Below are 15,787 nucleotides of genomic sequence, written 5' to 3' on the forward strand. Positions count from 1 at the left end.
AATATAGGCCATTATTCCAATTGTTTTTCACAAATCAAACTAATTTATAACTTTGAGGTAAATACTATAATCTTCCTTAGTTTTACAAATAATATAGGCAAACACAGACTGACATCCCAGGGTCATGCAGCAAGTAAGAGCTAGATCTGAATATGCAGTCTGGCTGTAGAGTTGGTATCCTTATCTTGGCAACAAGGAAGAATTTATAGTATAATCTACAAGTCAGCTTAATATTCCTCAGCTTTAATTGTATTAAATTTCTGGGGGGAAAAAACCCGAAACACAAAAAACCCTCATTTCACCAAATAGTGTGGGAACAATTGGGCATTCACGTGCAAAAAAATTAATCTAGACAGACCCCTTACATCCCTTGCAAAAATTAACTCGAAATGGATTACACTTAAATGTAAAACACAAAACTATATCAAATTCCGAGAAGATAAAAGGAGAAAACTTAGATGTTCCTGGGTATGGTGATGAGTTTTTACAGTTACCATTAAAGGCATTATCCATGAAAGAATTGACGAACTGACTTCTGAAAAATTAACTTCTGCTCTGTAAAAGACATCCAGAGAATAAAAGCCACAGACTGGGAGAAAATATTTACAAAAGAAACATCTGACAAAAGACTGTTACCCAAAATATACACAGAACTCTTAGAAGTCAAGGAAACAATCTGATGGAATTGGAAACTCATTTCCACACAAAACCTGTATACAAAGGGGGATCAAATATATGGTGATGGAAGAACTGACTCTGGGTGGTGAACACACAATGGGATTTATAGATGATGTAATACAGAATTGTACACCTGAAATATATGTAATTTTACTAACAATTGTCACCCCAATAAATTAAAAATAAACAAAAAAACCTGTATACAGATGTTTATAGCAACTTTACTCTTAATTGTCAAAGCTTGAAACCAACCAAGATGTCCGTTAGTAGTACCTCCAATGGAATATTGATTCAGCAGTAAAAAGAAACGAACTATAGGAGACCTAAGATGGTGAAGTAAACACTGTGCTTGCCTCATCCTGTGAACACATCAAAATTACAACTAAATTATAGTACAATCAATCTGGAAAGCCACCTGAAATCTAGCTGAACACAAATTTTATGACTCAGGATATAAAGAAGCTATGTCAAGACTGCTAGGAGGGGCAGAGACAAGAAACAGGCTGGTCCCACACCCACATGTGGCACTTGAAAATCAGGAGATATATCTCGGCCACACAGATTCCCCAAGGAGCGAGGGACCCAACCCTTCCACACCAGGCTCCCCAGCCCAGAGTACTAGTGCCAAGGAGGCCCCACAACTTCTTGCTGTGAAAAACAGTGGAGACACCAACCGTCTGTGTGGGACAGAAGGCTGTGGGAAACCCAGACACTGTCTTAAAGGGCCTACACAGGCACTCACCCTGGTCTCCAGCAGAGGTACGGTGACTCTGGGAATGTCGGAGACATGGGGAGAGACTGAGTTGTGCAACTTCAGGGCAAGGACTGGAGATACAGTCCCCATTTTCCCTATATGGGGCCCTTCTCCCCTGTGGTTGGTAGGCAGGCACCATCTTTCCTGTATTGAGCCTGCCCCCACAAATCTGAAACTGACTGGCCTGATGACCTCTGCAGGGCTCCATCCTGCTGACTCACTGAGCCCCCACCCACCACACCCAACTTGCATACTGCAGGAGGCCTTTTTTTACTTTTTTTTTTCAGCTGCTTCTGCCTCTCCCCACCCACCACACTCCGGTTCAAGCCATTGTTTCTCAGTCTAGTTGTGTAGGGCACAGCTCCCTGGCCCATGCTGGTGTTGAGCCTCGCGCTCCCCCCCAGGCTGAGGCAGTCGGTCGCCGGTTGTGGGGAGGCCTCTCACAGCAGCTCAGGGCAGCTCTCGCTGGCTACTGGCCGCTCACACTGGCTGCCAGCCACTCATGCTGGCTGCCTGCCGCTCGTGGCAGCAACATGACAGCCAACGGCAGCTCACGCCAACTTCCAGCTGTTCACGGCAGCCGAGCTCCAGGGAGAGCTGTTGTTCACAATCTTAGCTATAAAGGGTGCAGCTCACTAGCCCATGTGGGAATCGAACCAGCAACCTCGGCATTAGGAGAATGGCGCTCCAACCACCTGAGCCACTGGGCCGGCCCCGTTTTTCTAAATTAACTTTTTTTATTTGTGTTTTTCCAGGACCCATCAGCTCCAATTCAAGTAATTGTTTCAATCTAATTGTGGAGGGCACAGCTTACCGTGGCCCTTGTGGGAATCGAACCAGCAACCTTGTTAAGAGCACTGTGCTCTAACCAACTGAGCTAACTGTGGCCCTGCAGGAGGCTATCAGTGGCTAAACCTTATGGAAGCCAGCAGGTGGCAGCAGGCCTTGGAATGTCCTGGCTTTTTTGGAGCTACCCCAGACCCAGTACTAGTGGCAGCAGTCTTCTGTTTGCAGCATGGTGTGGCCTCTCCTATGCGCCTCCAGGTACAGCACAGGCAACAACCAACTGTGGATCTCTTTGTAGCTCCTACCAGGCACTCCCCAGCCAGTCACAGGCAGTGGCAGACCTGAGCCTGCACCAGAGCCCATCCCAAGAAGCCCTAGAATTAACACACTTGGAGGTTGGTTTCAGACCACAGCAGAGCACCACCCAATTCACTCCATAAGTGACACACACAAAAGGCGGTCTCAACAGGCACCAGAGCCGGTAGAGCGAATCCTGCTCCATGGGATAATCCCCCCAAAAAGCAGCCCATAAGCTGTGAACGAAGCCAAACCCTACAGCCAGTCAGCCTGAGGATCAGTACCACCCAGTAACATGCCAAAAGCAATCAAGGCTCAACTAGAACAGGAGGGCAAACAACCCACACAAGGACACTTCTGGAGCACCTGACTCTGGTGACCAGGGAGGCTGTGCCACTGGGCCCCACAGGACCTGTTACTTAAGGCCACCAGCCTGGCAAGACTGGGAGACATAGCAGTCCCTAATATATAGAAACAAACAGAGGCAATCAAAATGAGAAAACAAAGAAATACGTCCCAAATGAGGGAGAAAACGCCAGAAAAAGAACAAAATGGAGGCAACCTACCAGATAAAGTTGAAAACAATGGTTATAAGGATGCTCAAGGAACTTAGTGAACACGTCAACGAACAGCAAGCAAAAAAAAAGGACACAGAAACCACAAAAAAGAACCAGTCAGAAGTGAATACAATAACTCAAATGAAGAATGCACTGGAAGGAATCACCAGTAGACTAGATGAAGCAGAGGATCAAATCAATGATTTGGAAAACAAGGTAGCAGAAAACACACCATTAGAACAGCAAACAGAAAAAAGAATCCTCAAAAAATGAGAATAATTTAAGAGACCTCTGGGACATCAAGCATAACAACATTCGCATCATAGGGGTACCAGAAGAGAGAAAGCACGGGATTGAGAATTTATTTGAAGAAATAATGACTGAAAACTTTTCTGGCTAAGGAAATAGATATACAAGCCCAGGAAGTGCAGTCCCCAAAAGACGAACCCAAACAGGCCCACACCAAGACACATTGTAAAATGGGAAAGGTTAAGAACAAAGAGAGAATGCTAAAAGCATCAAGAGAAAAGCAGTTAGTAACCTACAAAGGAACTCCCATAAAACTATCAGCTGATTTCTCAATAGAAACTTTGGGACAGAAGGGATTGGCAAGAAATATTCAAAGTGATGAAAAACAAGGGCTATCATTTAAAATTGAAGGATAAAGATCTTCCCAGAAAAAGCTAACGGAGTTCATCACCACCAAACCAGTATTACAAGGAATGTTAGAGGGACTTCAAGATGGAAAAAAAAAAATTGAAATTATGAATAAAATAGAAAGTTACGTATGTATCAATTATTTTCAATGTAAATGGATTAAATGCTTCGATAAAAAATATAGGGTGGTTGAATGGATAAAACAAAACTCTTACATATGCTGCCTACAACAGACTAACTTGAGATTGAAAGACACACACACACTGAAAGGGATAGAAAAGTTATTTCATGAAAATGGAAAAACAAAAAATGTTGGTGGCAATCCTTATACCAGACAAAATAGACTTTAAAACAAAGACTAATTTAACAAGACACAAAGGACCCAGTAATCCCACTTTCTAGTATTTATCCAAAACCCAAAGCTACTTCGAGGAGACGTGAGCATCCATTCATTCACTGCAGCATTGTTTACAATGGCTAAGATGTGGAGGAAACCTAGGTTGTCCATCGATACAAAAATGGATAAAGTGGTAGTACATCTATACAATGGAATATGGGTGGACCTGGAGCGTATTGTGCTGAGTGGAAAATGTCAAAGACAGATGCAATGTGATTTTGCTTGTATGTGGAATCCAAAAAACAAAACAGAAACAGATTCAGAGAACATTTTGATGGTTGCCAGATGGAAAGAAGGTTGAGGGTGTGGGTGAAAAGGGGGGACTAAGAAGTACAAATTGGTAGTTACAAAATAGTCATGGGGATGTAAAGCAAAGCTTAGGGAATGTAGTCAATAATATAGTGATAATTATGTCTAGTGCCAGGTAGGTACTACACTAGTCAGGGGATCCCTTCTTAAATTATGTCTAACCATATGCTGTACACCTGAAATATAAAATATTGAATGGCAACAGCAACTGAAGTTAAAAAAGGGCGGGGGGACGTGGAGTAAGAAATCCAAATTTCCAGGTATAAAGCAAGTCATGGGGATATAATGTACAGCATAGGGAATATCGTCAATAACATTGTGATAGCATGGTAGTGTCAGATGGTTGCTCGATTACGGTAATCACTTCTTTAGGCATATGCTGAATAACTATTGTGTATACCTGAAACATAATATTGTATGCTAATTATATTTTTAATAGAAATTTTTAAAAAATGAACTATAAAGCTATGAAAAGACATGGACCCTCAAATGTACATTATTTAAATGAAAGCCCATCTGAAAAGACTATATGTATTGTGTGATTCCAACTACATGACATTCTAGAAAAAGAAAACTATGGAGACAATAAAAAGATCAGTGGTTACCAGAAGTTAGGGGCAGGGGAGAGATGAATAGACAGATTTTTACAACAGTGAAAATACTGTATTATATAATGATGGGTACATGTTATTCATTTGTCCAAACCCATAGAATGTCCAATAGAAAAAGTGAACTCGAGATAATCTATGGGCTTTGAGTAATTATGTCAATACAGGTTCATCAATTACATCAAATGTACCCTCTGGTGAGGGATGTTGATAATGGGGGAAGCAGTGATTGGGCGGACGGGGATGGCAGAGCAGAAGGTGTATCAGAAATCCCTGTATCCTCTCAATTTTGCTGTGAACCTAAAACTACTCCAAGCAAGTTAAAAACAAACCAAAATATCCCACCAAACTGTGCAGCATCAAGTATAATGGATCAAGTGTAGCTAAAACCATGGACAAAACCTGACTTTAGTCACTCAATTCAGACTTGGCTGCAGAGGATTCTGGAAGCTTTTCTGTTTGTTATTCATTATCATTCCTGAAGGAGCACAGGACCTTAAGCCATTTCCAAAATCCCATTCAGGAGTAGACAAGAAAGTAGTATTAAATTTGAACAAGAATAAAAGGAGAACAAAATCCTCTTGGACTTCTTTATGTCCTGTAATTTGGTTTCATTACAACATTTGATTTAGAGAACAAAGACTTTCATTCCAATGCTGGAAATTTCTAAAATGGAAACAAAGCTAAGTATTTCTGAAAACTTAAGGAATCCTCCAATAGGAAAAACATGTCCATCCTTTAAAGACAGAAAAATAGTGATACAAACAAACTATGCAGATTCATAAAATTTCTCAAACACAAAAATTTATTCTGAATAAATCATTTTATACAGTAATCACTGAAAAAGATGTTCATTACTTAGCTGTGTACTTAACAAATCTAAAAATAAACATGGCAATATAAAAATTTAAGAAATTTACAAAGCTGTACAAAATAACTTAAAATTTAAAAAGACTGATACAGTCTATAAAATTTCTTCAAGAGAGCTGTACAATTACAGATCTGCAGTTTTTAGAGGGTAAAAGAAAGGATGCTTTAAGGCTTCTTTGAGAGTAATCCTTTTAGCTGGATCATACTCCAACATTTTCTGAATGAGGTCAAAGAGAAGCTCATGTTCAGCATCCTGAGAAAGCATAAACTCCTGAAAGGAAAAGAAATAGTCAACAGCCTTTTCTACCACCATTTATAATTTTATTTCCCCAACATAAAAAGATGGGAAACTCAAGGGCCATTTAAGCAATGACCAGGCTTACCTTCAGAGGTTTACAGCGCCTTGCAACGTATCTACCAGCAGAACTGTGTTCATCCCAGTCTAATCGATCATGATGGAAATATTTACGTTTCCTAAGAGTAAATCAATACCCATTAATGTTTATAATGTTGATAATGAAAACTTAAGCATCTAGCAAAAATGACTGGTTTCATCAATTACTCTGTTTTTATAGATCAGAGATTAATGCTTTTCTAGAGATCTAAAAGGCAGCCTAGAGATAGTTATTGGCTTCCCAGCAAAGTAATCAGCTACTTGATTGAAAAAACATTAGTCTGATTTCATTGTTTTAGTTTTCATCAGGACAGGTGACCAAGTGGTACTAAGGATGGCGCACTACTGTTACATAAAACATACCTGGTTTTCTGTATCATATGTTTTGGTAAAGGCCCAAGAATCCTTTCCATCATTGCCAAGTGCTCCTTACTATCATGCGTCTGAAATGGTAAGGAAAACTTGTTAACTACCTTTACTTGCACATTGTGCTTTATTCTCATTTAACATAGCTGCTATGTTTCTAGTCCATACATGATTAGAAGACACCAGGAAGGTGATCACTAAAAAAGGCATACTTTTAGCAAGTTACAGCGGACAACAAGTATTAAAGGCTTACAGAACAAGATCAAAGATTTCATCTAATTCAACAAGGTTTTATACTTTAAAATGTTTTAAATAAAATGATAAATTATTAAGGAAATACAAATGCACAACAGCATCAGAATTACATGATTTGTATTTCTTTATACTTATCTACAATTGACAGTCTATGATGAGGGAACAAAGCTACCTAAATGTGTGTACTTGAGTTCAAGTGCTCATTCACATAAAACAGGCATTTTTCTTGTGCAAAGACACTGAAATACATCATTGACACTTACTGGAAATACTGTAAATCCAAGGTAGTATTCAATAAGAATACATCCTATACTCCAGACGTCACATGGTTGGGACCATCCTAAGGCTGCAAAATAAAGCAAACTGTTAGAAGAAACAAATTCTCAGTATTTCTTCACATTTTAAAAAATGTGTATGATTTTATGGTTGACCTAGAAAAGACTCTAAAAGAATCACTTAATCCAAGATTAAATATAATAGCATAGTATGTTAAGAGTTTGGGCTCTTGAAGACATCTGGTTGCAAGTCCTAACTGGCTCTTGAGACTAGTAAATTGGGGGGAGAATTTTTTTATAAGCCTGTATTTCCGGACCTATAAAATGGGAGCTATCTACACCATACAAGAACTGACTGGACATTCAAAGTATCTGGGATATTTATGTTTAAAACTCCACAACATACTATAAACATGCAAACTAAATTCCAAAAAGGTTAACACACTTACTCAAAAGTCCCAGAGCTGGCTATGTGGAACAAATAAGAGCTTAAAATCCTTAATGTGTTTTGATACTAATTCCTTAAGGTTAAAAGTCCCACAAAAATAAGGACCTAGAACTATAATTTTAAATCAGCTTCAATAAAGACATACAAAGGTTCCCAAAGCACAATTAAATAATTACCTAAAATAACTTCAGGTGCCCTATAGTGTCTTGTAGATACCAATGTACTGTGATGTTCATCATCGTATGTTGCACTTCCGAAGTCTACAACTTTAATATCTGGATTTATTAAGGTACGTTCATCACGTTTCTGAAAACCATAAAGGATAGTTAAGAAGGCATAAGATTAAAAAAACAAAGTATTCCATGAAAACTGAAGATCATACATTGAAGACTTACCATTTTGGGATTATACGCCTCTGTGTAGTCAGACTGCACAAACAAGATGTTTTCAGGCTTTAAGTCTGTGTGAGTCAACTTATTACTGTGCAAAACTGAGCATGAAACAGAAAAAGTTGTTATCTATGACTCAAAACCCCAAAACCTAACCAAACCCAAAAACCTTACCAATACAAAAATCTCTGATGCTTTTTTCACAAGTCTAAAGAAATGGTAAACATTCAATAGCCTGCTAGAAAACCACCAGTAACTGAAACCCACTAAGCCTCCTTAAAAAATTAGTCTACTGACAGCTAACTGCTTAAAAAATGAAGAATTATCCTTCTCTCTTCTTGAGCTGAGATTTGACATTCCTTAATTTTAACTCAGTGGTTGTAGGTTAATAGTTTTAGGAATCAGAAAGACTATATCCTCATTTTCTACATAACAATGTATTAACACGTTGCATACGGCGGGGTTTAAATCCCTCATACCCCTCTGTTCCGGCAGGTTTTTAAAAGAAACTACTTTAAAATGCACTCTTCTCTTTAAAGCGTAAATGCTTCTATGTCATTTATTATTTTTCTATGGAATTTTTTAGGATTTACTCACCTATGATGTTAGTAATCCCTCCTGGTGTGATACTGCAGAAAGCAGCTTCCTTTGTGCAGTGGGACACGGCAAAAATTGCCTATGTACCGAGTTTCACTTCTCACTTTTTTTGATGTGCACACTTTACACACCCGTGTGGTATTTTTTCTTTCCTCTTCCCACTATGGGCTCCAGATGATGCGTGGCCAAATCTCCCGAGAGCCTGGCCGGATTGTCTTCCTTGGGGGCCCGCTGCATAGGCACTTTCACAGCTGGTTCCCTATCGCCACTCGTCTCACCTCCCTGTCTTGGCCTCTCACTGCTCTCTGCTCAATCTTTTGAAATTTCGAATCGTGCAATGGAGAACAATGCGGCTTTGAAAAAAATCCATTCTAACGCGAATGGTAGCATTGTTGCATAGCAATGCATGATATGTTGAACAAAGCAATGCATGGTAGCATTGTTGCGTCACTATGGCCAATAATATGAAAATAATTCCTTTCAACTTCCTATAACTTTGCATTGACGAGGTTACAATATGTATTTCATGAGATATCACCGAAGAGTTAAATAATTCGGTGTTTTTCCAAAAATAACATAATTCAAAATCGCCTAAGGGATACTAAGGTTCCAAATGTTATAAACAAATCACTACAGTTCTGGAAAACTCTGTTTATTCGTACATCCACTGTTGTGAATGCAACACGTGAAATGACTCATGGGTGAAAAAATGTATCCGATTGAAAATCACTATTTTTTTAGAAAAAAATAATATGAATTCTAAAAAGTGTACATATGATGCAGACTTTATTCATTAACGACATTTGCCCGTTAGATATTAAGGAAACACAAATAATTCAATAAAATATGCAAAGTAAAAAGAGTCAACAGTAAAAACGAGAATTCTCGTTATCCGTCCTTAACGCATGGCTCAGATAAAAACGAAGATTCTCGTGATCCGTACACAACGTGTTAATACACTATTTACTGAATGAAAAGCAGTAATGGGAGCTATCTACACCATACAACAACAACTTGTTATAAACATATTTGTTATACCTACTCTTAACTCAGGCTTCAAAGTCCTAGTATTCCAAATCCAAATCAGTCATTAAATTAGTCTCAATAAACTTGTTTCTGGAAGATATGCCAAAGTACTTACAATTCACAGATTTGCATATCTGATGTGCCATCTTCCTGATATGATCCATTTGAAATGGCAGAAAACCATTTTCTTTAATAAAATCATAAGTACTAAGTCCCAGTAGCTCAAACACAATGCAAATGTGACCATGATGCTCAAACCACTCCAACATCTGGACACAGCGGCTATAAACAGACAAAAAATAACTTAGTACAGCTTCTTACAATTAAAATCTACCTGAGGCCATTTCTTAAGTTCTATTTTGATACTTACAATGTACTGCTGGGGTCTGTTGTATTTAAGTGTTCCAGTACTTGTATTTCTGAGCGAGCAGCTTCACAGTATCTATCCACATTTTTAACTATTTTTACTGCTACATGTCTATCTCCCCTGTCAGAGAGAATAAGTACAAGTTTTAAAAAATGATAAAGATATTGAATTGCATTATTCCACCACTCTACTTCTACTTTGATTCATAATTGTTTTATTGACTGTATGGCCTAGAATTCAGTTTTGTCTGATTATATGTTAAGTACTCTCTTCTAACTGCAACACAATATAAGCAACTAGAATGACCTTTGGACATATGGTAGGATGGATAATAGAAATACATGTTGAGTCACAAACATTTCTTTCATCAGACCACCACTCACATGATTTTATTTTTGGTCCTTCAACTAAACTATGTATAAACAATCCTAACCTAACAAGAATATTGGGATATTACCACCTCAATTTGCATTCCAACTAAGACTCAAAACAAATGTACATAAAGCAGTTTCTTCCTATAGTACACATCATTGGCAAACAGTATCTCAAATCTTCCTTTGGTCCAGGTTACCAATCAAGCTGGGATACTGTGAGGGTACAGTAAGAAGCTCTAACTCTCAGAATCTCACCAATAATAGAAAGCATCCTCAGACAAATCATTTAGAAAAGATTCATTATTCTGATAGGAAAAAATTTCAGAGAACAAAAAAGGTAACAAAAAAATTTCTTATGCTATCTTAAGAAATGTCAATCAATAGTTTGATGGACATAGATAATTTGTGACAACAACCTAGAAAAATTCTCAGCCCTGGCTGTGCTAGCAGGATGATAATTATGGTACCTTTTTTCATCTAAAAATACAGGTTTGTAAGTAACTATCTTGAAGACTGCTTCATTAGGTATGGGGTGAGCAAAGCTACAAAGACTCATAATATAAAATCAAGACTGAGAACCACTGATCTGGGGGGGGGATAAAAAGAAAGAAAACGTTCACAATCGTGTCCAGTGAAACAACAAAAGAATAAAATCTGTTCTCAGCTTCAAATTGAAATTAGAGACTGCATATACTATTAATTGCTACTGCTTAAAAATACAAACAGGGCAGACAGGTGGCTCAGTTGGTTAGAGCGCGAGCTCTGGGCAACGGGGCTGCCAGTTCGATTCCCACATGGGCCAGCAAGCTGCACCCTCCGCAACTAGAATAAAGTCAATGAGCTGCCACTCAGCTCCCGGGTGGCCAGATGGCTCAGTTGGAGCGCAGGGCTCTCAACCACAGGTTGCCGGTTCAACTCCTCAACTCCAGCAAGGGATGGTGGGCTGCACCCCCTGCAACTAAGATTGAACACGGCACCTTGAGCTGAGCTGCTGCTGAGCTCCCGGATGGCTCAGTTGGATGGAGTGCGTCCTCTCAACCACAAAGGTTGCTGGTTCGACTCCCGCAAAGGATGGTGGGCTGCGCCCCCTGCAACTAACAACGGCAACCGGACCTGGAGCTGAGCTGCGCCCTCCACAACTAAGATTGAAAGGACAACATCTTGACTTGGAAAAGTCCTGGAAGTACACACTCTTCCCCAATAAAGCCCTGTTCCCCTTCCCCAATAAAAATCTTAAGGAAAAAAAAAAACAAACAAACAAGCTAATGCCTTTGACTGGGAGTTCAAATAAAAAACCCAAGCCAAAAGGGTAAAAATCTACCTAACTAATGGTCAGACCACATTCTAAAGCTAAACAAAGCTTCTATACTGTTGACTACCCCAAGTGCTATCTCAGGCTAGAAAACTTACGCTTTACGATCGATGCACTCCACGACTTTTCCAAAAGCTCCTTCACCTAAAGTATCAACAATTTCATCTAAAAGAGAAAAATCACTCTCAGTCACACCAAGAAGTGAAAACATTTCACTTATCATAATAAATGCTAAAAATGCAGATTATTCTAGTTGATGCTACAAATGTCCTTATCACTATTTTATTGGTCAACACTGTCAAAAAACATGTAACTATTTTTAGGTCTAATTTCATTTTTAAAGCTTATTTCATTAACTTGAATTACTGTTTTGGAAGTTCTACATAACAAACATTAAATTTCTAAAGGAAAAAAAAACAACTCCCCCCACCACCAAAATAAATGGAAAAAAAACAAAAACAGAGAAAGAAAAAAAGATTTCCAAATCCCTGAAATCTTAAACTATATATATATATATAGATTATGTTATCTGAAAAGTTAATAAGTGTTGAAAAATATTCTATACATCTTGCACTTAGTACGTCTCCACTCTGACAGATCAGGTGACCCTCCTCATCATCCTCTACACTCCTGGTTCTTTTCCTTCGGTGACTCTTCTGGAAACGTCAAGTGGGCGGCACCAAGATCATCCAGCCAATCAATATACCCGAGTGAATTCAGGGCAGAATACGAAATTCATTCAGCGGGGAGATATTCAGGCATTCAGATACACGCCAGGCCACAAACGGTTGGCAGGAGCAATTTCAAATTCAGTCCCCAGAAATTCACAGGGCACATAGTTTATGTTAACAGGAGAAAAACATGGCAAGGAACAGATTTTCAGATAAGATACTCAAAGTGGCAAGGCAACAAAACATAATACAATTGTTTTCTTGTTTTTAAAAAATGGCTTAGTTGTAGCATTCACTGAAACATAATTTTAAGTTCCTAGTGTCCTAACATTGCAAAATTGTAGGATGTAATATTTACTTGTCAAAATAGACTGTGGCCATACTAAGATTTCCTAACGAAGCTAAAAGTACAAATGTTGAAACAGTAAATAAAAGTCCTAATTTGGGGGAGAAAAAATGATTTGGTATACAAGAATAACACCATGGCATTTTAAATGTCATCTGAGCTGACCTCCAAATTAATACACATCTCACTCTGTTCAAAACTGTTAAAGTGATTTGCTTAGTGAAAAAGATCAGAGTGCATGCTTTGCTAGAACAGAGGAACACTTAATCCTCATATAAAAATAAAATGCCCAATCCATTTTTGTGATCAAGCCTCAATTTATCAAAACAAATCAACTGTGTTTACCATTAAAAAAAAATCAGACTAACTTGCAATCATTGCTATGAACTAACATAAATTAAATTCCCTCCACAATTTCAATGGAATGACAATTAGCTGCCAAATAGTAATAAAATCTAGTAATTATATAACTATGTATCATACTTTGGGAATTTCCTATCCAATGCACAAACAGAAAAAATCCTGCAAGTTAAAATTGAGATGACTTCATCTTAAACAGAACTTTCTCAAATGATCACACACAAATTAAAGCTTTCCTGTTCCACATGGGAAACAAAATTTCCAAAATGTTTTAAAAGAGCTCATACCCCATGTGAACGATGATGTGAAGTACTGTGGTGAATCCTGTGTTTGCTTTTATAACTACTTCTTCCACTTCTACCAGAGGACTTGCTACTATGGTTCTGATATCTGCTTTCATGGTCCCTATGGCGATGTCCAGTTTCACACCCTTGACTGTAGTCATTTCTGTATTCATCAATGTAGCGTCGACTATAATGATCTTTCTCATTTATGGATCTGCTTTCCATATAATGGCTAGAAAAATAAACAAATTTTTCCCACGCTTTATGCTAATACTAAACATCCTCAAATTCTCAGTAAATCTCTTAAGACAGTCCTCTTTTAATAAGATTTTGTTTTCCCCACCAATAAAGAAATCCACACAATTTTACCAACATTACAAGCCATCATTGGAAACAGGAAGGAATAACAGTCAGTTAAAGTGATACTAGTTTTAATCGTGAAAATGTAGTACCCCCCATTTTTGACACATGATGTTATAGTGAACATGTTTTTTAACATATTTTTTTTTTATATATAATGCCCTCCTTACCTATCAGATGTTTTAGAGTGATTATATTTGCAGTGCTTATTCTCCCGGGCACTGCTATGTGATGTCTTCTTTCTTTTATGACTGCTGCTGCTCCTCCATTTTGCATAATCCCAATCTTTTTCATCCCAATCAGGACAGTAACTTCTCTTTGAGTGTCTCATCTACAGAAAAGACAAGTTTTTTCCCAGTTATATAGTATCTCACATGTCAACACTGAGCAATTGAATAAAACTCTTCTTTGCAAATTCACTCTAGCCATGACGTGTTCTTTTTAAATCAGAAGTTCAAAGTTCAAAAGTCAGTCACCCAATCTGAAATCACCAATAAACCCAAAGACTGCTCTGTCCCATAATGTGGAGTCTGAACTTTTTTCATAGGTATTATGCATGTCATACATGGATTTATTGGAAGAGTGTAGGAAAAGGGGGAAACCCCAATTTATCAATTTTGTTAAAATCATACCCCCTTCCTGCCAGCAGAAACTTACTATAGGTCCACATATTTAATTCTCTGCAGCAAAACGCGGTACCATCAGAAACTAGCCTCCAACTCACTTGCAATCACAAACGTTGTTCTCAACAGAACCATCATTAATGAAAATTTCTGTAAAGGGAGTAAATCGATCAAACTATCAAGGCCTTTTATTAAACACAGAAGTCAACGATGGCATTAGAAAACTACAAAACACCGTCTTCTGACTACCACTCCCCAGCACTTATGTAACAAAGCCTACCTTATGCTAAAAGGAATCTTACACAATCAACTTGGGGGAAGGGGGAGCCACCTTCCTTTCAGAAATGTTTCGAACAAAAATCCCTAACTTGAAAAAGACGAATTCTATAGAAATGACTTCATCAACTACCACTCTTACCAGTACTAACTGCCCGGACTCCACCACGCCTCTGCACTGAAGTCTGACTCAACACACTCCCAACTGTTCCCCAGAGAGTAGAGGCGCAGAACTTCAATGCATAAAATGCCTGTTCACACGCTCCTCAAATACTGTATTATTTATCTTTCCTCGAGTTTCTAGACCTAGACACCCCTGAGGGGAAAGGCACTCCAGATTCACTCCAATCCTTTAAGACTCAACCAGATGTTCAATGATATTGCCTTAAACCAAATCAATGTATTCCGTCTCTGTCTCCATTTGCTACGAACATAGTTTCTCACAAAAGCGTGACTCACGCACATTCCAGAACTCAAGTAAACAACACGCACAACAGGAAGCTTCGCCGCCTCCGCTCCGCCGCCATTTTATAGCTCGGCCGAGGCAGCCGCCGCCGATAAGATGGCGCCCGGGCTCAGCCCTCCCAACCCCCTCTGAGGAAGGCAAACGTTCGAGGAGCGCTCCCGGCTTCACAACCACTGTCACCACCCTCCGTCAGTATCTGGGGTGTCGAACTTCAAACAGAAACTAGCAGCGACAGCCTCGGCAGAGCTAGGAAGTCGAGCGGGGCCGCCTTTGTGCAGCCCAGGGAGTGGGGGGAGTGTCAAGGGGGTGGTCGTGCAGGAGACTCCCGGCGGCCAACAAGCAGGGAGGAGACATCGCCTGGCGCTCTATACCCACAGAAAAAAAGGACCTGACACCTAGCCCGCTTCCTTCTCCGTCTTACCGCACTTGCCAGCGTCAAAGCCGAAGGAGACAAAGCTTGCCACACAACCACTGAGAAGGCGCAACTGGCTGCGACGGGCTCCGACAGCAAAATGGAGCTGACAGCGGCAGGGTTGAGACGCTTCTCGAAAACACTGATGACGCTACGAGCGCGTCTCCGCCGCGGGGCGGGGCGCGGCGCGTGCACGCGGGTGGTGAGATGGCGCGCGGTGGCCGCTGTGTGCGCAAGCGCTGGGTCGCAAGACTGCGCGACCGAAGCTGAATG

General features: G+C 39.5%; 1 protein-coding gene across 2 annotated transcripts; it reads right to left on the reverse strand.

Moving 5' to 3' along the window:
- Positions 1-5,825: 5,825 nt before the first annotated feature.
- CLK1 (CDC like kinase 1) lies at positions 5,826-15,681 on the reverse strand. Of its 2 annotated transcripts, XM_019726765.2 has the most exons (13): positions 15,524-15,681; positions 13,908-14,068; positions 13,381-13,609; positions 12,282-12,372; positions 11,815-11,881; positions 10,034-10,150; positions 9,779-9,945; positions 8,047-8,141; positions 7,828-7,957; positions 7,192-7,274; positions 6,671-6,750; positions 6,297-6,387; positions 5,826-6,184 (listed from the first exon to the last, which is right to left on the reverse strand). In XM_019726765.2, exons 2-13 carry the CDS (start codon positions 14,066-14,068, stop codon positions 6,038-6,040), a joined length of 1,458 nt encoding a protein of 485 aa, XP_019582324.1. In that variant the 5' UTR covers positions 15,524-15,681; the 3' UTR covers positions 5,826-6,037. The 2 variants fall into 2 exon arrangements, with proteins under 2 accessions (XP_019582324.1, XP_019582325.1); XM_019726766.2 differs by lacking the exon at positions 12,282-12,372 and having other exon boundaries at positions 15,524-15,621.
- Between the last annotated feature and the right edge of the window lie 106 nt (positions 15,682-15,787).

Source organism: Rhinolophus sinicus, linkage group LG01 (genome assembly GCF_036562045.2).
Source record: "Rhinolophus sinicus isolate RSC01 linkage group LG01, ASM3656204v1, whole genome shotgun sequence".
Taxonomy (NCBI): domain Eukaryota; kingdom Metazoa; phylum Chordata; class Mammalia; order Chiroptera; family Rhinolophidae; genus Rhinolophus; species Rhinolophus sinicus.

Coding starts and splice junctions, on each gene's coding strand:
- CLK1 (XM_019726765.2), bottom strand. CDS start 14,068: ATGAGACACTCAAAGAGAAGTTACTGTCCTGATTGGGATGAAAAAGAT. Junction 13,610..13,907: donor CACTCTAAAACATCTGATAG/GTAAGGAGGGCA, acceptor TTATTTTTCTAG/CCATTATATGGAAAGCAGAT. Junction 6,751..7,191: donor TTGGATTTACAGTATTTCCA/GTAAGTGTCAAT, acceptor TTACCATTTCAG/ACGCATGATAGTAAGGAGCA.